Source organism: Ictidomys tridecemlineatus, chromosome 2, assembly GCF_052094955.1.
Source record: "Ictidomys tridecemlineatus isolate mIctTri1 chromosome 2, mIctTri1.hap1, whole genome shotgun sequence".
Classification (NCBI taxonomy): domain Eukaryota; kingdom Metazoa; phylum Chordata; class Mammalia; order Rodentia; family Sciuridae; genus Ictidomys; species Ictidomys tridecemlineatus.
In genome coordinates, this window is record NC_135478.1 from 20,053,808 (window position 1) to 20,076,078 (window position 22,271).

Below are 22,271 nucleotides of genomic sequence, written 5' to 3' on the forward strand. Positions count from 1 at the left end.
ATGGAAACCTGACCCCACCCATCTGTCCTCTAATAATACAGGGGATTGCCGCCCTATTTCACAGATGGGGAAAATGGGGCTCGGAGGATTGAAGCTATTATTTCACTCTGGTCAGCCTCCAAAACCAGAGTCCCCAGTTGAGCAGCTCCCCAGGGCAGGGATGCCCATCTCACTGCTGAACAGCTCTGCATCTCACTGGTTGCTCCAGAAGGCACCTCCTGCTGCTCCCAAAAGGCTGGGTGGGTGGGCGCTGGTGGTGGAGAGCAGAAGTGGGGCTGGGCTGGAGCTTTGGGCAGAAGGAAGTGTGTGACGACATAGGTGTGGTGCACCTCCCTCCCCATGGTGAGCTGGGAAGGCTGCTGGGGAGGTGACCCTGGGAGCCCCCATCTTCTGTGTGACTGTCACAGCATCATCCTCTTAGCTGCAATTACAGCCACAGGGAAGGCTGACTCCAGGGAGGATGAGTAGCCTATAGCTATACACACCACCTTAGACGCACTGGCCATACAGGTGCACAGGCGCACACACAGAGGCAGACACACACAGACACCTAGGTGCAGGAGCATGTAGCTGTGTACACACAGGTAGACACACATGCAAGCACAAGTGAGCACATGTGGATGTGGATGCAGACAGTCCCCACGTGAGACACAGTTATGTGTGTAGCTTGTATAGTGACACAAATGCAGGAGCACATACTATGACAATTCGTCTCCTTCCTCCACCTGGAGGTCCTGAGATTACATCTGCTCAGGCCATCCCTCAGAGATGGGAATGGAGGGGATCAGAGCTGGCCCCACTGCCCTCACCCCCCTGAGGGAGCCTCTGTCCTCCAAGGGCAGCACAGTCTAGAGCTCCCACAGTAAGGTGGCACAGAGCCCATTGGAATGAAGTGGCAATTCTGATGGGCTCTAAGGGCTTCTGGGAAGGCAGACTTTCTTCCTGGTTCCTTGTGAAGGGCAATGGCCAAGCAGAGAGCCAGAGAAGAGCAAGAGGGCCTGTGCTGGGAGGGGACAGTGAAGGACAGTGAGGAGTGGGCCAAATGCAGAGTGTGGACACCAGGTCAAGTAACTGGCACTTTCTTCAGGCTGTGGGGAGCCTCCTGAGGGTGATCTGAGCATGTGGGGACCCAGGCTCCAGTCCTCAGCAGAGTCCCTGGGACAGAAGGAGGCACAGGACCAACCATCCTCCCTTAGGATCACGTTGGAGAAGAGCAGGCAGGGTGTGATCCACGCCCACCTCTGCTGTCCTTCTTGGCTTGGGGCTGGGCTGAGAGAGAAAGGAGCATCCCATCAAAGGGTGTGAATCTCTTTCTCCACTTGCCAGCTGTGTGGCCTTGGGAAAATCAAGCAACCTCCCTGAGACTCCATGTCATCTATAAAATGGGGACAATAATAAAAACCTCCCTTAAGGGCTGTTAATAGGTGTCAAAGAATACCCCAAAAGGCTAATTATTGCCTTGCTGTTTACTGTGATACAAGGAACATGTATCTATAGATTAATTTAATTCCACTACAATAAAAATAGGATTTATAATAAGAGAGTGGGGAGAAAAGCTGCTGCTAGCCAGACACAGTGATCTTGTTTACACATTTTTAGATAAACTGATGAGTTGGCATCTTTCGGTGTCAGTCTGCGCATAGTTCAGTCCTTACTTAGGTCACCTGTGGATATAAAATCTAGTTTATACAATCTTCAAGTTCTAAAGGCAACCTTGAGCATTTTTGTTATTGTTATTTTTGGACTGAGGATTGACCCCAGGAGTGCTCTACCACGGAGCTACATCCCTAGCTCTTTTTATTTTTTTTTTATTTTGAGTTTTGCTAAGTTGCTGAGGCTAGCCTTGAACTTGTGATCCTCCTGCCTCAGCTTCCTGAATCACTGAGATTACAGGTGTGCGCCACTGCTTCTGGCTCAACCTTGAGAGTTTTACCATGGGGCTATATTCCAGGGCTTTATCACACCCACTGGCACTTGCACCAGGCACCTTCAGCTTAGTTAGACCAGATCCACTCCATTCCATCATCGCAACCCTCTTTAGGATTCATGGAGTTAAAAAGTGTTAAATGGCTTAGAGCAGCTACTGACATACAGTAAGCACACCATAAATGTTAGCTCTTAATAACCCTGTGTTAGGTCAGCAAATATTTATTGAGCAGCTCTTTTGCCTAGGTATGAAGGTGCTGAGACATGGCCCCCAAACTCCAGGAACTCTCAGGCCCCTGGGGAGACAGACTCCTTTCAGGTCACTATCCATTCTGCTGGCCAGTCACCAGACAGTGAGTGCCAACTGCATGCCAGCCTCACCAGGCCTGGGTGGGGGTGGGAGTGGGGATAAAAGTGACTTACTTCCTTCTTTCTGGGAGCTCCCTGTCCCATTAGAGAAGTGTGGGAAATGGGGCTATGATGGGGGCTGGGGAAGGGGAAGGATGCAGAGACAGGCTGTGGCACCACAGAGCCCCCTAATTCCAGCTCTCATGTAGGGGTGCAGGGATGAAGAGGGGAGTCATGGGATAATCTGGAAGGATTTTTAAGGGAAGGAGGAGTTGTCAGGGGGCCAAGGACTGGAACCTGAGAGATCTAACCCAGCTGGCGGTGGGGAGTAGAGCTTGGTCTGCACAAGTTGGTGCCCACAGCCCCTCCTGGCAGCACCAACTATCGTCAGACCCTGAGGAAGGCTTCCCCATCTCTCAGGTAGGTGGGCAGCAGGTGGGCTGAATGAGAACTCCTGAGGCTCCTGCCCAGGGCCTCAGGCATGGAGGGGGCAGGTGCCCTGGAGGGCCAAGGGACAGGGCAAGTAAAAGGCAGGTGGAAAAAAAAAAAAAAAAGGCAGGTGGAGTGGTGGAGTGACCTCACATGATGATCCCCCGGCCACACCTTAGGCAGGAAGGTGCTGTGATTCTGGGTGCTCAGGTTCCGGCACTGACCGGGGAGACCTGGTTGAGACGTGGATGTGGTTTGGCCACTGTCCCCAGTGGGGCCTCTGGGGCACCGCAGCTCAGCTGAGCAACACTGCAGGCTGGCTCTGGCTGACTCAAACACATTCCATTGCCACTGGGCTCCTTCCCTGCTCCTCTGGGCACCTCCACATCCAGTGGTCAGAACCAGCCTCTTCCCTCTGCCCCAAATGAGCCCTCAGGCAGCCCTTAGCACAAGGAAGTCTCCACCTGCCCACCCCCTCTCCTCATATGTACCTTCACAAACGTAGCGTCACCTACAGTTCTCAAGCCTTGCATATTCACACATATACACCCATACAACACACATCACACTCAGACACCACACAGTGCATTGCTACACCACATACACACACACACACACACACACACACACACACACACACAATAAGCACCTGTCATAAACATACCTCAAAGTGTATACCCCCAGACCCTATGCAGAACCAATACAAGACAACTACATACACATGCACACCCACACAGGAAACTTGCCCACATTTTCATTTTGAGCAAAAACAAAAACATTGAGAGGTGAAAGGGGACTCTGATTTGAGAGAATTGGCCTCCCTCCCCACATCTTTTCCAGTGGACCTTGGGAAGAATCAGCATTTGGGAAGCTGATCCTGGTCCTTGTGCTGATCTCAGCCCAGTCAGCTTCCTGTCCCTTGTTTTGTGGGCTGACCAAGCCAGTGGCCCCCCATCCTATACCCCACACTTAGGGTGGAGCTGGCCTCCCTAAGCCTCCACCCTTCTTGCCATCCGCATGTGCCAAATTCCTTGCAGGTCCTGCAGTGCAGGGTCACTGGGGAACATCTCTGCTGAGTGGGCCCTGCCTCTCTGGGGTTCTGGAGTTAGGGGGCTGTGGCTCCCTCACAGCCTCTCTTCATAAGCAGTGAATCAAGCCTCTGTCATGGGGTGAGTCACTGGATCCCCCCAAGAACCCAGGAGGCCAGGTCAGCAGTGTGCCCATTTTACAAATGAGGACATGAGGCCCAGAGCACACAGCAGCAGGCTGAAGCTCTGGTTCCTGTCAGTGGGCTGCAACCGTGTTCTCCGTCCCAGCACAAACCACCCTGTCTGCCTCCCTGAGCCATTCTCTTGGAGCCTCCGGAGGGCACCAGGTGGAGACCTGGCCTAGGCTGGTCCTGCCCAACAGCGGGTGAGAGTGAGCTTGGCTCTCAGCCTGAAGGACAGTCAATTCCAGAAGCTTACGGGGTTGATCCAGCCACTTAACCACCTTGTGCCTCAGTTTCCTCTTCTACCAGCCGGAGATAATGGTAACTCTTTCCTTACAGATTGCAGTGACATTAAAAAGTTGATCCATGTATGTTAATCCTGGCTTACGATTACTCCTCACCGTTGACTCCTCCTCCAGACTGGAAGTCTTTCTTCCCTGACACTGGCCTCCTCTAGTGCCCATGATCCCAGCTGTAGCCCTAACCCAGACCCCACACTGTGTCGAGGCTGTCACTCATGATTCTCAGGGTCAGGGATCAGTGGCATGCACCTCTGTGTCATTCTCTGTAGAGTGTGTGTTGGTTCTCATATTGACTTCCTTTGGGCCAGCATGTCTGGAGGTTGGGAGGATCTATTGCCTAGTGCAGTCTCTCTCTCCCTTCTAGGACTTGCACGGGCCCCTGCAGGGCTCTACTGCCCATCCTCACCTGAACCTTATTGGAGGGGGGTTGTTCAGGAGATCAGCTGAACCAGGTCCAGTGGGGCCTCCCTAACCCCGTTCTCTGGAGCATATGCATGAACAGGTCCCCACAGACATGACAAAATACATACAGCTTCCCAAGACTATGGGGGCCTCATCCCAAAGGGGAACTATTGGAAGATCCTGTCCTCTCAATGGGGCCATCAGTTTACCCCTTCCCATCAGGTTACTAGGGTTGGGGTATTGTGTCTCTCTCCAGGAGCCACAGTAGGTTAGGGACATTTCTTCCTGTCTGCTCTACTCTGCCATCAAGATGATGCTAGCTCCCAGGTGCAGTGGCGCACACCTGTAATCCCAATGGCTCAGGAAGCTGAGGCAGGAGGATTGGGAGTTCAAAGCCAGCCTCAGCAAAAGCTAGGTGTTAAGCAACTCAGTGAGACCCTGTCTCTAAATAAAATACAAAATAAGGCTGAGGATGTGGCTCAGTGGCCGAGTGCCCCTGAGTTCAATCTCTGGTACAAAAAAAAAAAAAATGCTAATGCCAGCCATTGCAAGTACCCATTCAAGGCTTGCCAAGTGACCCTTCTAGCACCCCTCCATCCAGGCAACTCCCTATAGGACAGGGCTTGGGGGTGGGAGCCCCTTTCAAACACACCCCGTGCCAGTTCCAATCCCACTAGGCAAGTCGGTCCTCCCCCAGGTACTAGTGCCTGTCCAGGCAGGAGTTGGCTTGATAAAAAGGAACGAGAGGTTTTCCCTGGACAGCCCTCGGGAGGTGGCATGTAAAGTGGGAGCTACAGTCCACAGAGCAGAGATGGGAAAGCATTTTCGTGTGTGTGTGAATGTGATACTACAACGGGGGCAGGGCTCACAAGTCTGTAGAGGCTCGTGGGGCCACCTGGAAGGCTTCCTGAAAGAAGGATGTCCTGGCTAGTAGCAAGAGAGAGAGACACAGGATCTCTAGGGGCAAGGGCACAAACTAAAGTGAGACCCAGGTGTCCCTGTCTGAGTCTGTGCCTCTGGCCACCCCCTCCCCCCCCAGCCTCCCTGCGGCTCCCTGCGGCCAGCAGCTCTGCAGCACTCTGCTCAGCTCCGCTCCAGGAAGGCCACCTCCTCCCTACCCTCCTCCTCCCCCTCCTCTGCCTGCTGTCACCACTCACCGCTCATAGCCTCGAGGGGGTGGGGACCCCAGGGCTGGACACACCCCACCGTGGCCCCAGAGCTCAGCTGGTCGGACAGACGCACAGTCGGATACAAGGACCCCGGAGCCCCGAGGTGGGCAGTGTGCCAGGGTCCCTCGCAGCCTCCTCAAGGTCAGTGCCAGCTGGGGATGCAGCCATTCTGGGGCCCTGGAGACCTGTGGGGCCCACCCCAGGCTCCTGATTGCAGATCACAGGCCCCAAGGTGGGCTTTACTCCAGGTGCACCTGAGACAGGACCGGGGGAAGGGACCACTCCTGCTTCCACAGGCCGGTCCATGTTGGGGGGTCTAACAGGAAAGGCCCCGGGCTGGGGGCCAGCTCCTCACTGAAGCCTCACTGGGGACACTTCTGCACCGGCCATGGGGAGCTAAAATTGGAAAGTGGCGAGTGGGAGGCAGCTGACAAAGCTATTCCTCGGGCTCTTCGCTGTGCTCCGGTTTCAAGCTTCTGCTCCATTAACCTGATCCCCTCCCTCCCCCCACCCGGCTGATGAGGAGGCATACTGGCCCCCGGGCTCCGATGACAGCCCCCTGGCAGCCCCCTGACACGGGCAGGGCAGCAATGGCCTCATCTGAGATTCCAGAGGGGCTCACGGAGAATATCTGGTCTTGAGCCTGTCCCAGGCTCGTCCTGTGGCTTTAATGGGTCCCTTCCCCATTCTGGCCTGTGACCCCCTCCATCTGGGGAGAATGTCAGCTGGGGGGTCCAGAAGAGCTGCACGCAGGGTGGGGAAGGCTGGCCTGTGATTTAGGGGAGGAACTGAGGTGGGAGACAGGGCCCAACTCAGCCCAAGGGGCACCTACACAAGTTCCTCTCATTCATTTAGGCCCTGAGTCTGTACCTATGGGTCCCTTAGGAACTGACACTGGGCCAGGCTGAAGTAGGGTGGAAAGAGCATAGGTGCTAGCTGAGTTCCCAGGGTTGGCCCAGCAGGACTCCTGGGAACAAGCTGGGTGCTGGCAGGAGGGAGTGGCTAGACTCACCCTGGCCCTTAAACTGATCAGCACCTTGGACAGCAGCCAGCATGCTCCCTGTGCCCTCCTGGCCCTGGCCCCACACCCACTTCTCCAGGGCACCTTCTCAAATAGCATAGCCTCCAGACAGTGGCCAGGACCAGAGTACACAGAGCACTGCGGGTGGGACAGTATGCAGACACAGGCAGGGACCAGGGACGAGGCAGGCTAGAGCACGGGGGGCTTGCTGGGTGTGGGGTCTGCAAAAGATAAAAGGCTGAATGACAGGGTGGGAGGCTTGGTGCTGGGGGCAGGACCTGGGAGGTTACAGGGTCTCAGAGAAGGAAAGGCCACTCAGGGTGTGAGTAGGAGTCAGAGAAGGGGTCTTGGAGAGAGTTTGGCTTTCTTAGGAGCTGAAGGAGTCTCACTGAGGTAGGGGGACCCTAGAGGCCAGAAACCTGATTGAGGTGCTAGAGATAGGGTTTGCTCTCCTGAAAGTTCAAGAGGGCCTTGGCAGGAGTCTTGGCAGAGGGTGGAAACCAATCCATCCGAAAGGTGTGAAGGAGTAAAGGAAGGTGACAAAGGTAGACTGAGTGGAGACTAGACTTTCAAGAACCTTCAGTGAAAGGGGTTGGAACTGGAGCAGCAGTCGGGAGGGGAGGAGTGAAGGGCACACAAGGGTGGGGAGAGTGATGCCGTACTCCCCCAGACCCCAAGGGGTGGATGGAGTGGTCTCTGTTCAGAATGGAGGCCTAGTACCCCTGTGGAGGTCCAGGTGGGGCTGGAGGCTGGGCCCTCACCTGCCTGTCTCCCCAGCCCTGTCCAGGCTATGGGCATCAAGACAGCACTGCCTGCAGCTGAGCTGGGTCTCTACTTCCTGGTGCTGAGTGGGTCCCTGGCCTATGCTGGCAGGGGCCTCCTTGAAGCATCCCAAGGTAACAACCGGGCCCTGAGGCAGGGGTGGGATCTATCTTCCCCTGGGGGCCTCAGGGTTCTAATCAGCAAGGCAAGAAATATATAGGTTCCAGACCTAGAGACATGGACACAGAGCCTGTCCCCCCACATTCATAGACACTCAGAGACAGAGACCTGGACCCAGATAGATACACACCAAGACCCAGGGCGAGGCCGGGGCAGAACAAGAGACCCACATTCCCCTAACTTCTGCCCTGTTCCCAGAGCTAGACACCTGGCAGACCTGTTCCCCTCTCCCCAGGTGGGGGCAGCCTCGTCCTTGGGGACAGGCCTGGGAGGGCATGTGAAAGACCCCTTCCACTGAGGCCACGCTCTGTTCTCAGATGGGGCCCACAGGAAGGCCTTCCGGGAGTCTGTGCGACCCGGCTGGGAGTACATTGGCCGGAAGATGGTAGGTCTCCCACATCCCAGGGTCCCTGCTTAGGGTCCCTGACCCCTGGCACGTGTCCCCATCCCTAACTCTTCCCCACTCTCCGCTATCCCAGATTTTCTGGCGTCTCACAAAGGGGGTCTCTAGCTTGAGCCTCAGCACCTCAGCTTCTCCACGGCCCCTCCCCAGCCCCACTCACTTAGAAAACAGGTTCATAAGCAGGATGAGCTTCAGCGGGGCCTCCAGCACCACCCTTTCCAGGAACAGGGCAGCAGTGGTACAGTGTCAGGCACTGTGCTGAGCAGAGGGGGAGAGGGATTTGAGGGACAGTGCTGTCCTTGTGGTGCGCTCATTCCTCCCTTCTTTTCTACCTGGGTACTTCCTTCAGAAGGGACTGCAGGGACCTGGAGCCGTTGCTCCTCTTCTAATGCATGAAAAGAACAAGGAATCTGGGAAGGTGCTAGGGCTCTTCCCAGTTGGGGTACCGGCCTGCTGTCCTCCCTCACCCACCCTAACCTTCCTCATCTCCTGTCCCTGGCTGTCCCAGGATGTAGCTGACTTTGAGTGGGTGATGTGGTTCACTTCCTTCCGAAATGTCATCATCTTCGCCCTCTCTGGACACGTGCTGTTTGCCAAACTCTGCACAATGATTGCCCCCCAGGTGAGCTGAATCTGCCCCCCACCCTCATCAGCTTCTCCTTAGCTGCAAAGGTTGTGGGAAATCTATTTAGGGGTCCTACCCCCAGGAGCATAGGAAAACCAGAACCTCACTTCTCCACAGCTCCGCTCCTGGATGTATGCTGTGTACGGAGCCCTGGCTGTGATGGGCACAATGGGCCCTTGGTACCTGCTGCTGCTGCTTGGCCACTGTGTGGCCCTCTATGTGGCCTCACTCTTGGGTCAACCCTGGCTCTGTCTTGGCCTTGGCCTGGCCAGCCTGGCCTCTTTCAAGATGGACCCCCTCATCTCCTGGCAGGTATGCACTGGGGTATTAGAAGGGTACAGGGATAGGACCCCAAGCCTTTTGCTTCATTTAAAGCCGTTGCCTCCCAAGTATCCCCAAGTATTTCCTTCACTTTTCTACCCATCTTCAAGCCTTTGAGTGTGCCCTGACAACCAGGCGGTCACCTGCACTGCAGCACAGGTGTGTCCAGCCGGTCCTCTGTTCTATCACATTGCTGGGATAGAGCAATCGTCCATGTTAACTGGCTCTGGAAGAGGGGAAGGGTGGGACCAGGCTGGGGTCCCCCTGGGAAGCTGGAAAGGGGTTGCTTTTCCCCAGAGGTGTGAGGCCCCCTGGTGAGCTGGCGGCCTGTTCTCTCCCCTCCAGAGCGGGTTTGTAACAGGCACTTTTGATCTTCAAGAGGTGCTGTTTCATGGGGGCTGCGGCTTTACCGTGCTGCGTTGCACCAGCTTCGCACTGGAGAGCTGTGCCCGCCCTGACCGCCGCTACTCCCTAGCCGACCTGCTCAAGTACAACTTCTACCTGCCCTTCTTCTTCTTTGGGCCCATCATGACCTTTGATCGCTTCCACACTCAGGTGAGGGGACATCTTGTGGCCTCCCAGAACAAGGCTAGGTCTCCTTTTTCAGACAGAGGCTCCTATCTCAGGTAGAACTCCCCAGGCAGGCTGCACCCCATCTTCAGGTAGGACCCCAGGATGCAGCCACGTTTCCGCCTTAGACAAGGATCACATGGTGGAGATGTGTCTTCTCTCAGACAGGACTCCCAAGCTATGACGGTTCCCCTCCTGCTCAAATGGGGCTCCCAAGACAGGATTGGTCTCCCCTTGTCGGACAGAACCCTCCCCAGACTTCAGGGTGTCTCCACCCTTGAGCGGAATTCCTGGGTGCAGCCTGCCTCCTCCCACCCAGGGTGACCCCCACTAGGTCAGGGCTCCTCACAGCAGACACTTGGCACTCCCCCTAGACATTTTGCATCCCTCCAGGTGAGCGAGGTGGAACCAGTGAGGCCCGAGGGCGAGCTGTGGCGCATCCGGGCCCAGGCAGGTCTCAGCGTGGTGGCCATCATAGCAGTGGACATCTTCTTTCACTTCTTCTACATCCTCACCATCCCCAATGACCTCAAGTTTGCCAATCGCCTCCCAGACAGCGCCCTCGGTGGGTCCCCACATCACCAAGGGTGCAGGAACGGGGACTTATTCTTTGAAATGCCTGGGACTTGACCTTAGCTTTGTCCTATGAGGCTGGAGCAGTATCTCCAACAGCCTGCCCTTCGTCAGGGCTGTGATTGATTTTCACAAGTGGAGATGGGGGTCCCCACGGGGAAGGTGGGGCCTGGTGCTCCCCCAGGAAGAGGCAAATTCTCCTTGTGGGCTGCAGGTGGCAAGGACTTCTCCTTTCCCCCAACCTTTGGAGAGAAGTGTCCAGGGGGAAGGCAGGGCTCAGCACCTCCCCTGGGACTTGGGGGTCATCAAGGGAGGCCAAGGTGATGATGGGCCCTGGGTAGTGACAGCACCTTGTCCCCAGCTGGCCTGGCCTATTCAAACCTGGTGTATGACTGGGTGAAGGCTGTGGTCCTCTTTGGTGTCGTCAACACCGTGGCGCGCCTGGACCACCTGGACCCGCCTCAGCCTCCTAAGTGCATCACTGCGCTCTATGTCTTTGGGGAAACGTGAGTACAAGCAGTGGATGCCCACCTTGGATGCCCACCGTCCCTGAGCTTCTTCCCATCCTACCATGTCCCCTCCCGCTGTGCCATGGGAGCTCTGTGTCAGGTGGACTCACACCCTTCTGCTCTTTCCACACAGACACTTTGACCGGGGCATCAATGACTGGCTTTGCAAGTAAGTTGGGGTGAGGGGGTGGCCACAGCTATAGTGCCACGTGTCTGGGCAGTGCCAAGATTTACCCATGGTTTTAGAGATCACCCCTAGGCCAGGGAAAGCAAGGAGACAGTAAGTCTGTCTTAGACGAGTGAGGTCTAGGTGAGAGACAGGTTTGGACTTGGCTGAGGGCCCTGGAAGTGGAGAGAAGGGGCTGGGGGTGGGGGGCAGAGACACCAGGAGAAGGAGATGACTTCTGGGCCCCTATCTTCAGCCTGGAAGAATGGAGTGACTTCCAGAGAGAGGTTCTGTTTGAGAAACATCTAGTTGGAATCTGTGGGGGGCACCCTTAGGGAGATCCAGGGAAGTGCCTGCATCTGAGGGTCAGGGACTCAGAGAAGTCAGGAGGACAGTGGGACTGTGGGTGTCATGAGGGAGGGTAGTTGTGCTGCAGCCTTGGGAGTGCATAAAACCTGGGGTACAGGTCGAGGAGAGTTGGGGTCAGCCAATATTGGTCCTGCAAGGACTTTGGTTGGAGGGAGAAGGAAGAGCCAGGAGAAGGAACTGAGGAGCAGGAGAAGAATCAAGGCCATATGACACCCTGGAAGCTTGGAAAGACCATCCAGGCGTGGAGGGGGCCACGGGGCCAGGTGCTGCTGAGGTTCAAGGGAGCTGGAGGCTGAGGATTAGCATTGGTGACATGGAGCTTTTCAGCCTTCCCCTGGGGAGGCAGGGGCAGTGAAAGGGAATCGAGGGACTGTGGGGGAGTGTGTGGACAACTGGGAGAAGCCTGGGACTGAAGGAGTAAGACAGAGGGGTAACCAAAGGGAGTTGTGGGGTGTTTTAAAGGTAGGAGGTACTGGGACAGCCCTGGTGCTGAGGGGAACTATTCAACAGAAGAGCTGGTAATGCAGGATGGAGGGGCAATTGGTGGACTGAGGTCCTGAGGAGGAAGGAGGTGATAGTGTCCACTCTCAGGCAGAGGCCCACCTTCAGGAGGAAGAAGAGAAGCCACTATAGGCTGAGGAGGCAGCATACAGGCCCTCCTTCCCAAGTGCCCACCACACCCTCTTACACTTTCAGGAGAGAGAGGGGTGCAGTAGCCATTGCAATGTGGGAGAAGCACCTGCCTATAGAGAGCTCAGCTCCAAGAGGCCAGGTGGGGTTGGAGGTAGTGGGTTTCAGCCTCCAACGTGTGAAGACGTGAGGCTTTCCCATCAGGGCTTAGCTGTGGGGGTGCAGGTCAAGAGAAAGCTGGTAATCGGCTCTCCCAGATGGTCAAGAAGGAAGAATTGAAAAATAAGGGGCTTAAGGTTATTTATAATGATGACTCATTGGAGCATAAGCCTGTTAAAGAGGGTGGTAAAGATGGGAGGGATCACTGGGATTGAAGAACGAGCTGGGGAGCCAAGTGTCAGAAGGGGTTGGGCAAAAAAAGTGAGAATTAACAAGGAGTGAAATTTCAAAGGGTGACAGAGTTGGGGTCTGACCATGGGAGTGGGTGGCTGAGGTGCTGTGGAGAAGAAACCAATGGAAATGAGGAGGTTAGTCAATGAGTCTTCCACTGAATTTATTTAACAAATATTTATTGAGCACCTACTGTGTGCCAAGCACTGTTCTAGGCACTGGGGATACAAGCAGTGAATATGGCAAAGACCCTGAAATCAGGGAGCTTACAGTCTAGTGGGGGAGAAAAACAGGTAAACCATAAACAGGCAAACAAACATCAATAAGATAATTTTAGAGAGTGGTAAGTGTAAGGGGATAGAATTTGGTTACAGGGTAGAAGCTTCTTTAGCTGGGGTCTGGGCGGCCTTCTGTGAGGAGGTATTTGACTTGAGTGATAAGGAGATGTGTGGGGTGGAGGAGGGTGATGGAATTCCCGGAAGTCATGGGGGCGTGGTTTAACCATGGAAATGACGTGATCTGAGCTAAGCCTCTGGCTGCTGTGTGAAGAAGGGGCTGGGGGACGGCGGACAGAGGCCAAAGTAGGAAGGTCATTAAGTGGTCTAGTCCACCTGGACTCGAGTGGGAGGAGGTTAGAAGCTGTGAGCAGTGGTCAGGACTGACCGGAGTCAATAGAATTTGCTGGTTTGGATGTGAGTGAAGAGGAAAACTGAGAATGCAACTGGTACCAGGGCTTATAGCAACTGAAGGGATGATGGAGATGGGGATGGAGCTGGTTTGGGCAGAGAGGAGGGAATCAGTCATTCAAGTGAGATGTCTAGAAGCAATTGGAGACACAAATCAAAGAGAGACTGGGCTAAACAAGCAGTGTTCAAAGTCTTGAGTCTGAGAGAGATCTTTGGAGGAGTGAATGAACACAGCTAGAGAAGATACAAAGTCCAAGGCTGAGCCCTGTGCAATTTGGATTTGGGCAGAGGAAAAGCAGTCACCTAAGTCCAAAACATTGTCTTGTCCTCAGGGTGACAGCAGGAAGAGGGCTGCCCCTGTTGTGCATCCTCTGCTGGCCTCACACCTGTCCTTTCCCACCCTCCCACGGGCCTCTGCTTTCATCTTTTCTGTAGATATGTGTATGACCACCTTGGTGGGGAACACTCTGCAGTGATCCCAGAGCTGGTGGCCTCAGTGGCCACATTTGCCATCACCACTCTGTGGCTTGGGCCTTGTGACATTGTCTACTTGTGGTCATTCCTTAACTGCTTTGGCCTCAACTTTGAGCTGTGGGTACAGAAGCTGGCAGAGCACGGGCCTCTTGCACAAGTTGAGGTAAGCAGGGGAGGTCTGGGACTGGGATGGGCTGAGATTGGTAGGGTCGCCCGCAGGACAGGGTGGCACTGCTGTTTTCTGGAGGTGTCCAGACACACTTGATCTCCAGCCTAGAACTTTCTCACCACCGCCTTCCAGATTGTCAGGTCAATGGCTTGTCCTGTGGGAATCTGTCCCTTTCTTCCTTCTGTGGATCAGGCCCAATACACGGAGGCCTGGCCTTGTTTGCCAGTTCTTATCCTCTCCCCAGGACTCAGTTTCCCCGGGTTTAATAATGACAAACAATTGGCCTGGGATTCCCGGACACCCGTGAATATCCCCAGGACAAGTGGCCCTGTAGGCCAGGCCATTGACTAACCATGTCCTCTTTCCTTTGGGCCTCTCACCTTGCTGCCATCGCTCTCCTGAACTGGGCAGGCCCGTCTGTCAGAGCAGATGTCCCGTAGGGTCCGGGCTCTTTGTGGGGCCATAAACTTCTGGGCCATCATCATGTACAACCTTGTGAGCCTGAACAGCTTCGAGTTCACAGAACTGGTCGCCCGACGTCTGCTACTTACAGGTGAGAGATGGGTTTGGGATACATCAACCTCAAGGACTGTGACCTTCTAAAATGCTCCTTCCATACCCCAATACCCCAGGAACTCGGCAAAGAGGGCCATCCAATGGGGAGAGGGATGGGAAGAGAAAAGTCATTGCGGATGGGCTGCTGTGGGCACTGATGACTCCTTCCCCAACAGGGTTCCCCCAGACCACACTGGCCATCCTGTTTGTCACCTACTGTGGTGTCCAGCTGGTGAAGGAACATGAGCGAACCCTGGCACTGGAGGAGGAGCAGAGGCAGGACAAAGAGAAGCTAGAGTAGGTGGGAGGGTGCTCCTGGGTCCCAGGCCCAGGCGGGGCCAGAGAGGGCCTCATTGACAGAATAAAAGACTTTTCTACCACAGTTGGGCTGTTCCTTTCCCCTTGTTCCCAGCAATCTCCTGGCTCCTTGTCCATCCTGGCTGAAGAGCTGGAGTTTCCAGGTCTCCGGGGGGGGGGGGGGGTCCCACACAGTGTGAAAGGGACAGCACATGAGGGGAAGACCTCCCACCTTGACAACCCAAAAGCAGAATATTAAGGCCCGAAATTTCAAACCACCTGATTATTGACTCTTGGAGAACCTGATTTCAGACCCTGAACTACTCGCTTAGAAGGTATTTTATTCTTCTTGAAGAAGGAGACGTACCCACACTGCAAGCTGCACTTGATGGGGACACTCCCATCAGATGGGCAAGTGGACCGTGTCTTGTGGGAAACTTTACCTGCACACATGGCCAGACTGGGGGCTTGGCCAGGACACAGCCTTGGATACTCCCCTGTGATAATGGCTTATGAGCCAGGAGGACCCAGGAGAAATATGATAACCCTGGAGGGGCCCTGAGTTTCTCCTCCCTGCCTGAAAGGCTAACACTGGGCAGCAACAGCCCTTCTCTGGCTGAAGCAGCCCCTCGGGCACCATAACCAGATCCAGGTGGGCTCTTGCCTCTCCCAGCCTCCTCCCTAGAACCCCACAAGGTCAGGACTGTGAGGGCTGTGGGATGGGAGGGGTTCTTAGTTAGGTCCCTCTAGGCTGGTCACATCTTAGTCAGGCGCAGCACGTTGAGCCGCACAGGCAGGAAGGTGGCGCCGGCTGCGTAGGCGATCTCCCGCAGGACGCCCTCCCACTTCTTCTCCTCCTCGTTATATCTGGGGTGGGGGAAAGAGTGGGGACAAGGGTGAAGAGCTTCATCAGCTGAGTCCAAAATGGGACCCAGCAGGGAGGGTTGGCTGGGTACACTACACCCATCTCCAGGAAGTGTACTCCAGCCCAGGTCTATCTCTAGATACCTGGAAATTCCCATGCTCTTGGAAGGGGGCCTCCCAAAGAGTCACCACCAAGAAAATCCACCCCATAATCCAGAGCTACCTCCTCAGGAAAGGCCACCTCTCCAGGGTTCCCACACTCCTCAAAATCCACCTCCCTCCAGGAAGATCTACACTGGCCCCCCCACACACACACCCACCCTGTCCTCCCGAGAGTTCCGTATTCAACATTCCAGAAGTCCCTCGCACCCCACTCCCCTAGCAGCCCTACTCCTCCAGAGGCCACTTGCAGCACCAAGTGACTGAAGGTTCAGGTATGCCCCAGGTGGCTGAGCCTCTTCCACCTACCCCCATGAAGGACAAGCCATGGGAAGCAATGGCTGAGAGGCTATTTCCTAGTCCTGGTCTCACTTTCCTCTAGACCAAACACCCAGAAAACGGGGATGAGAGGCCTGGATGCTACCTGGGCCCTGTGTCTGTGGGTCTGTACCCTAAGCTGAGGGTCAGCTCCCATCTGCAGCACTGCTGGAGCTCCTCAGTGGGGCAGGTACCACATGTGCAAATCTAGACCCACTGGTAGAAATGGGGCGAGTCGGGTGTGTTTGTTATTCCTTCCCCCAAAATTCCCTGGAAGAGGGATCAGCTTTGCCCACACATGAGCTTGCAAGGCTGTGGGGAAATCAGCCTAGCTCTGAATTCCCCCTTGATTCCTTGGGGCCAGGCTCACCTCCAAATGTCGTTGAGCTCTGTGGGGACCAATTCTCCGGACTCAGTCTCCAGTGTGGCGAAGCCACCAATGGCATAGAGGGTGCCCACCAGGCTAATCAGGCTGAGTGAGCTGCGCTCCTGTGGAAAGGCCTCAAAGGGTGCCCACCTGTGGCAGTGGGGTGAGAAGGTGCATCATCTAGAGGGCCTGTCCCTGCTATCCCGGTGCTCTCAACTCCAGCTGCACCCTTTGAAATCTGAGTCCTAGCCTCTCACACTCCCAGGGCAGCTTCCTGTTTCCCGACTTTCTTGGGTGCCTGCCCGGTGCCCCTGCCTGGGCCTCAGCTCATCCTGACTCTGTTCTCGGGGGCCCCTCTGGATTCACCTCCTCCCCCATTCTCTTGCTCCTCCCTTTTCCCTTCCTTGCCCCCTTGTCATTTATCCAACTGGCCCAGCAAAGTCCCCCATGGATCTCCCATGTCCCTCTTCTCTCCTGAACTAACTCCTGCCTGCTAACTCAGGATCCCAGCCCCCAGCAGGCCCCCAGAACTGCCCTGGACACATTCCCCTGGCTCCTCAGTGGCCATTTAAGCCCCTGTTCCCTTGCACTCCTGTCTCCTCTCGCAGCCTAACTCTTCTCACTCCCTGGCTCCTGCAGCTGGGCCTTCATTCCCACCCTCCAAAAGCCCCATCCACCCCAGGGCTGTAAAATTCAGGGCCCACGGCCTGCCACTACAGAGGTGACTGTCCTCACCTCCTGCCTCTCCAGGGTCAGCTTCTCTTACTCTTCCTGGATAATGCATCTCTCCCATCATTCTTGGGGCTTGGACCTCTGCTCCTGCCATGGGCACTCCCCCTCCTTATGAAGTTTGTCCCCTCTGTACTCTTGGGCCCTCAATCTCTCTCTCTACCTCAGCCCCCTTTCTGCCCCTGTAGGCTCCTCCTGGATAGCCTCAGGCAGGCATCTCAAGTCCACATGTCCTGTCTGGACCTTCACTCTTGCCATCTAAACCCCAATGTTTCCTCAACAAATGGCCTCCCATTCTCACTCAAAAGCATCCACTTCTTTCTTGCCCCAACATCCAGATCATCACTATGCCCTCCTTCTTTCATCTCCTAAACCCTTGCTACTCAGAGGGTGGTCCCTAGGCCTGCAGCACCAACATTACCAGGGTATCCTTAGAAATATAGGCCCCTCCCCATATCTGAAATCCAGAATCTGCATATTAACACGACACTAGGGAGATTTCTGTATATTACAGCCAGAGAGGCCCTGGCCTAAGTCCTCCAGTGGCTCCTCCCCACTGCACCCCAGTTCCAGGCTCCAGACTTCCATCACCTCTTGCTACAGCTACACCCCTGACCCCCTGCCCCCTTGCCTCCTAGAAAATCCCTGATCTGCTCTCTACATCAGCTGCCATGAGGCATGTTAGAAAAACAGGTGGAGTTTAAAACCCATCAGAAGCATTTCATTAGTCTCAGAATAAAGTGTCTCAGCCCTTCTGGTCACCTACCCGGCCCCAGAACTGGCTTCTCCCACTATTGCTGGCTGAGCCCAGCTGGAGGTCAGCTCCATTTTTTCTTTCCTAACATCCCAGCAGGGCAGCTCCTGTCTCCCTCACTGGTCTTTCACTAGCACCTGGTATCCCTTGTCTCCTCCACCTGGGAGCTCCCTCCTGCAGACCCTGCCGCCCATAACCCTGCCCTACCTCATGGGGAAGCCCCCTCCCCACCTATCTGCTGATCAGAGAGGGACTACTGTGGGGATGTTCCAAATCAACAGCAGGGACCCAAGACAGGGGCTATGACTCCTGCCAGGGCAGACACAGGGAGGACTGACATAGGCCCAAAGCCACATACTTGTCATCTGCGATGTTGTACACCTCTGCGGAACTGGTCAGTCCTGTGTCGGTGACCCCCGCTGCCACAAAAATGCGGCCATCATGGACGGTGGCCCCAAAGAGCGAGCGGGCAGTCTGCATGGGTGCCAGTTCCTTCCACTCGAATTTCTTGGGGTCATAGACGCACATCTTGTTCAGGCACTTCCTGTGGGGTGGATGGATGAGTGCTTAGAGGGAGGCCTGAATACAGCCTCCCCGCCCTTGGCCGCCTCCCAGGACAGTGGGGACAAACCTCCAGCCTCAGGAGAATTCTGCTTTCGCTGGAACCTACAACTCTGCTGAAGCAGACCCAGCCTCACCTGTCGCTGCCTTTGCCACCAATGACGTAGACGAGGTCCATATGGGAGAGAACAGCGTGGCCATACACTGCGTATGGCAGAGGGTCCGATTCGCCCCATTTGAAGGACCTAGAGCGGACGCAAGGGGCGGATGCCCGACTCAAGGGTGCGCCCAATCCCGGCCTTTGGTTCACCCTCCCACCCAACACTCACTCGGGGTGCACCCGAAGCATTCCAGGAACTCCCCCTTGGGCCCCACCCACCCACGCTCCTGCCCAGGACTCGCCTCCTCTGCCCCTCCCAGCGGTCGGGGACTGTATGGGACTCGGGGCTCCCACCTCGATCCACAGCCCCTCCCCAGGACCCGGCCCGCCCCAGCCCACGCTCACAGCCGGTCGTAGCACAGGACCGAGTCCAGGCTGCTCTCCCCATCCTTGAGCTCTCGGCCGCCGACCACGTAGATGGAGTTAAGAGCCTCTCCCAGACCAAAGAGGCAGCGCGGAGACGGCAGCGGCGGCATGCCCAGCCACTCCGAGTCCAGGTGGTCAAACTGTGGGCGGGGCGTCCAGTCAGCCACCGCCCACCCCGCTCCCGCCCCCACCAGCCACCTCGGGTCAGAAAGGAGTAGGGGCTCCCTGCGGGCCAACGCAGTCTGGAGGCGGCCCTGGAGGCGGTGCCCCTCTGCCATCCCATCATTGGGCAGAGAGCAGCCGAGAAGTAGCACCATAATGGGGCACCAGGGCACAGAACTGAGGAGAAAGGTCCGGCAGTGATCTTGGCCCTTCCTTAGTGCCATTTCCTCTTCGAGGCCTGCCTGCCCTCTGCTCTGGAAACTTCAAAGTAACCCTACTTCCTTAAAAACATCCTTAAAATCTACAGTCTTCAGCCCTGTCGACCTCCATATTCTTATAATAAAGATACTAGTGGCTCATCTTATTGGAACGTTTTCTGAGAGCTGAGGGCTATGCTGATGAGCACTTTCATTAGCATCGTTAACCTTCAAACAACCTTATCAAGCAGGAAGAATAATTCCTATTGACAAACAGAGGATCAGTGAAAATAAACAGTGACTTCACTGCTGGCCTGGCTGCTGGAGCTGCCCCTCACAACCATGATTAGGTCCCATCGAAGCCAGTGAGCTTAACCGTGGCACCAGGATTCCCTCACCCCCTCAGCTTTCTATATCCCAGTCCTGTCTCTGTCCTTTGCTCACCGTTCTGTGATCAGGAATACTGCCACCTTCCCCTTTCCATCTCCAAATTCCACCCAACTAGAAAGGCTCAAACCTACACTGCTAGTCTCCAGGAAATTCTTTCTGCCCCCTGAGATTCCAGAGTAACAACCCCCAACTTGGACTGAGCATTCCACTGTCCTGACCCTTCCTCAGTCTCAGTTTCCTCATTTGTACAATGAGAGGATTAGGCAGGATGGTCAATCTAGGACACTATGTGTTTCATAAGCCAAGTCCTGTCCCACGACTTGCAAATGCTCATGCAAATGCTCCTCCCTACACTGGCCTTTCTCTTCCTATTCACTGTGCCTGAACCAACCACTGTGTAGGGCTAGAACTCCCAATATGCTCCAATCTGGACCTAACATCCATCTGGAACCGAGATACCAAAGTTGTGCAGCTGCCTATAACTATCTTCAACTTTCTACTATCTCACTCTAGACGCAGTAAAATGCCCTCAAGTAGACACAGACCTCTCCTGGCCCCCAAAACTGCCCCTCAGTGCCCAGAACCCAGCACTAGCTGGTCCCTCCCAAGATCAGCCAGGCACCTGCAGGAAGTAAGCACTCATGGGGTCCTCTTTGTTGTCCTCGTTGTAGAAGAGGCCCCCAGCCACAAAGACCTGGTTCTCCTTGGTGACCAAGCTGACATGATTCTTGGGGATCTGGGTGGAGAGAGAGGCACAGTAGCACTCGTTGGCTGCTGGATCATAGGCCACTGCACCCTCCTCACTGATCATGAAAATGAGGTCCTGCAGGAACATGCCAAAGCGGAGTGTGTCATTGAGAATCCCAGGCAGGACACGTTCATCCTCTTCATCCTCCCCTGTCTTGGCTTCATTTGAGCCCTTATCAGCCTCCTTGGTCCCAGCAGTCTCCTTCCCCTTGTCTTTCTTCTTCTTGCGCAGCATGGTGATGCGGCCTTCGTGTGCATCCTTCACCATCTGTACCTTGCGAAGCAACTCCGGCTGGGCACGCACGAGAGGGTGGCGCTCCACGCGGCTCTCCAAGAAGGCGCGAGGCAGCAGGCGGCAGCGCACGCTCTCGAAAACCGTGGGCAGCGCGCGCTGGCGCTCTGCTTGCGCCTCGGCGTCACCGCTGCCAGCCCACCTCATCACCGCCTCGAACACCGCCTCCTCCTTCTCCACATTGAGGCCATCGCTGGAAATGATGGCTATGAGCTCATCGGCCGAAAGCCCAAGGAAATCGGCGTCGCGCGCCACCAGCGTGAAGCGCGAGCAGATGAAGTCGCGGGCAGCCACCGCCAGGCGGGCACAGTCGAGTAGTAGGCCGAGACGGAAGACGGCCAGGCAGTTGGCTAGGCACAGGCGCTTCTGCAGGAAGGACACACAGATGGTGAAGATGGACGGGATCTGGAAGCGGTGTGCTGCGGCGAACAGATCCTGCACGCTTGCCTCATCCAGCGCGATCTCTGACGTGTACAGGTAGTTCAGCACCTGGGCCACCACATCTGGGGACACATCTTCCAGGCGCAGTTCGCCAGCGGTCTCTGGTTCAGCCAGGAAGAGTGCCCGGAAGTAAGGGCTGCAGGCGGCCAGCACCAGGCGGTGGCACGGGAACTCGCGCTCTCCTGCCCGCACCACACAGTCCAGGAACTTGCCGTGGTCCAGCATGTCCTTGAGCCCATCCTGCAGGAGCGTCTGCTGGTACAGCCGCTGTTCCTCCGCTTGTTCCAAGCCCAGAGTCATGGTGGGGGCCCTTAGTGCCAAGTGTTCCTCTCTGCACCCCTGATTTTCTGCTGGGCAGCCCTCAGACTGCGCAGCTGTCCTCACAGGGCTATATATAAAGGTGGCCCTGGCTTGTAAGATGAGCTGCTAGGCCTCCTGCACATGACGCACAGGAGACAGCTGGACAGAGGCCCCTCCTGGAACAGCCTTGACTCAGCCCTGGGGGCTCATGGGGCAAGGGTGAGGTGTTTGGAGAAGCCTTGACTCAACCCTGGGGGCTCATGCTGCAAAGGTGGGTGTTTGGGCTTTCCTGGAAAGATGTAGGCTTTCCTGCCTCATTTCCAAAAAATGCACATCCAGACCCTGACTCTGGATTTCTTGGTCTGGAGCTTCCTCAAGGAAAGAGGGTGGCTCAAGCTGTGACTCTGGGAGAATGGGGAAGCATGAGAGCCTCTCTTTAAGGGTCTCCCTTTCTTCTTGCCTTTTGGGCCTGGGCACTCTCTGTACTTCCACCTCCCTCTCTGGAGCATATCTAACTCTGGAAAAACCCTGGACCCAACGTGTTTTCTGCTCCAAGAACCTGGGTGTGGAATTTCACCTATAAAATGGGAAGACCTTTTCCTTTTTTCTTCCCCAACTCTGAGATCCTCCTGCTTTGAAGATAGCCACCATTTTCCTGTGGAGCTCGGGACAGGATGGATTTCTCTGTCAAGCGTTTGTTTTCCCTCCCATACAATGAGAAGATAGAGAATTGGACTCTAAGGGTCTCAGTCCAGTCTGATGAGGGTTGGAAGCACCGAGGTCCTGTGTTCCTTGGAGTGCACAGATGGTTTTTAGCATTCTAAGGGGTCAGGCATGCTAGAAAAATTTCTCCCTAGGATCTACTATTCTAGGTGTTTAGACACAGGGGTTTGACATTCTAGGGGAGTGCTATTGTGAATTCTATTGTCAAAAGAGTAATGCCTAAATCTTTAATATTCCAGGACTTTGGCTGTTGGG

At 55.4% G+C, this 22,271-nt stretch overlaps 2 protein-coding genes across 2 annotated transcripts; one reads left to right on the plus strand and one right to left on the minus strand.

Annotated features, from left to right (window-relative positions):
• The first annotated feature begins 105 nt into the window (after nt 1-105).
• Nucleotides 106-14,571, plus strand: Hhatl (hedgehog acyltransferase like). The gene is made up of 12 exons (XM_005337925.5): nt 106-5,927; nt 7,585-7,703; nt 8,067-8,134; nt 8,661-8,774; nt 8,895-9,089; nt 9,444-9,653; nt 10,062-10,233; nt 10,603-10,747; nt 10,884-10,919; nt 13,427-13,628; nt 14,046-14,187; nt 14,366-14,571. Exons 1-12 carry the CDS (start codon nt 5,536-5,538, stop codon nt 14,488-14,490), a joined length of 1,920 nt encoding a protein of 639 aa, XP_005337982.2. The 5' UTR covers nt 106-5,535; the 3' UTR covers nt 14,491-14,571.
• Nucleotides 12,468-21,336, minus strand: Klhl40 (kelch like family member 40). Its single transcript, XM_005337924.3, has 6 exons — nt 20,136-21,336; nt 18,744-18,904; nt 18,376-18,483; nt 18,036-18,221; nt 16,198-16,344; nt 12,468-15,353 (listed from the first exon to the last, which is right to left on the minus strand). Exons 1-6 carry the CDS (start codon nt 21,291-21,293, stop codon nt 15,242-15,244), a joined length of 1,872 nt encoding a protein of 623 aa, XP_005337981.2. The 5' UTR covers nt 21,294-21,336; the 3' UTR covers nt 12,468-15,241.
• Between the last annotated feature and the right edge of the window lie 935 nt (nt 21,337-22,271).

Coding starts and splice junctions, on each gene's coding strand:
- Klhl40 (XM_005337924.3), bottom strand. CDS start 21,293: ATGACTCTGGGCTTGGAACAAGCGGAGGAACAGCGGCTGTACCAGCAG. Junction 18,222..18,375: donor GGTGGCAAAGGCAGCGACAG/GTGAGGCTGGGT, acceptor TCCACCCCACAG/GAAGTGCCTGAACAAGATGT. Junction 16,345..18,035: donor TACAACATCGCAGATGACAA/GTATGTGGCTTT, acceptor CCACTGCCACAG/GTGGGCACCCTTTGAGGCCT.
- Hhatl (XM_005337925.5), top strand. CDS start 5,536: ATGTCCTGGCTAGTAGCAAGAGAGAGAGACACAGGATCTCTAGGGGCA. Junction 9,090..9,443: donor ACCCCCTCATCTCCTGGCAG/GTATGCACTGGG, acceptor TCTCCCCTCCAG/AGCGGGTTTGTAACAGGCAC. Junction 10,920..13,426: donor ATCAATGACTGGCTTTGCAA/GTAAGTTGGGGT, acceptor TCTTTTCTGTAG/ATATGTGTATGACCACCTTG.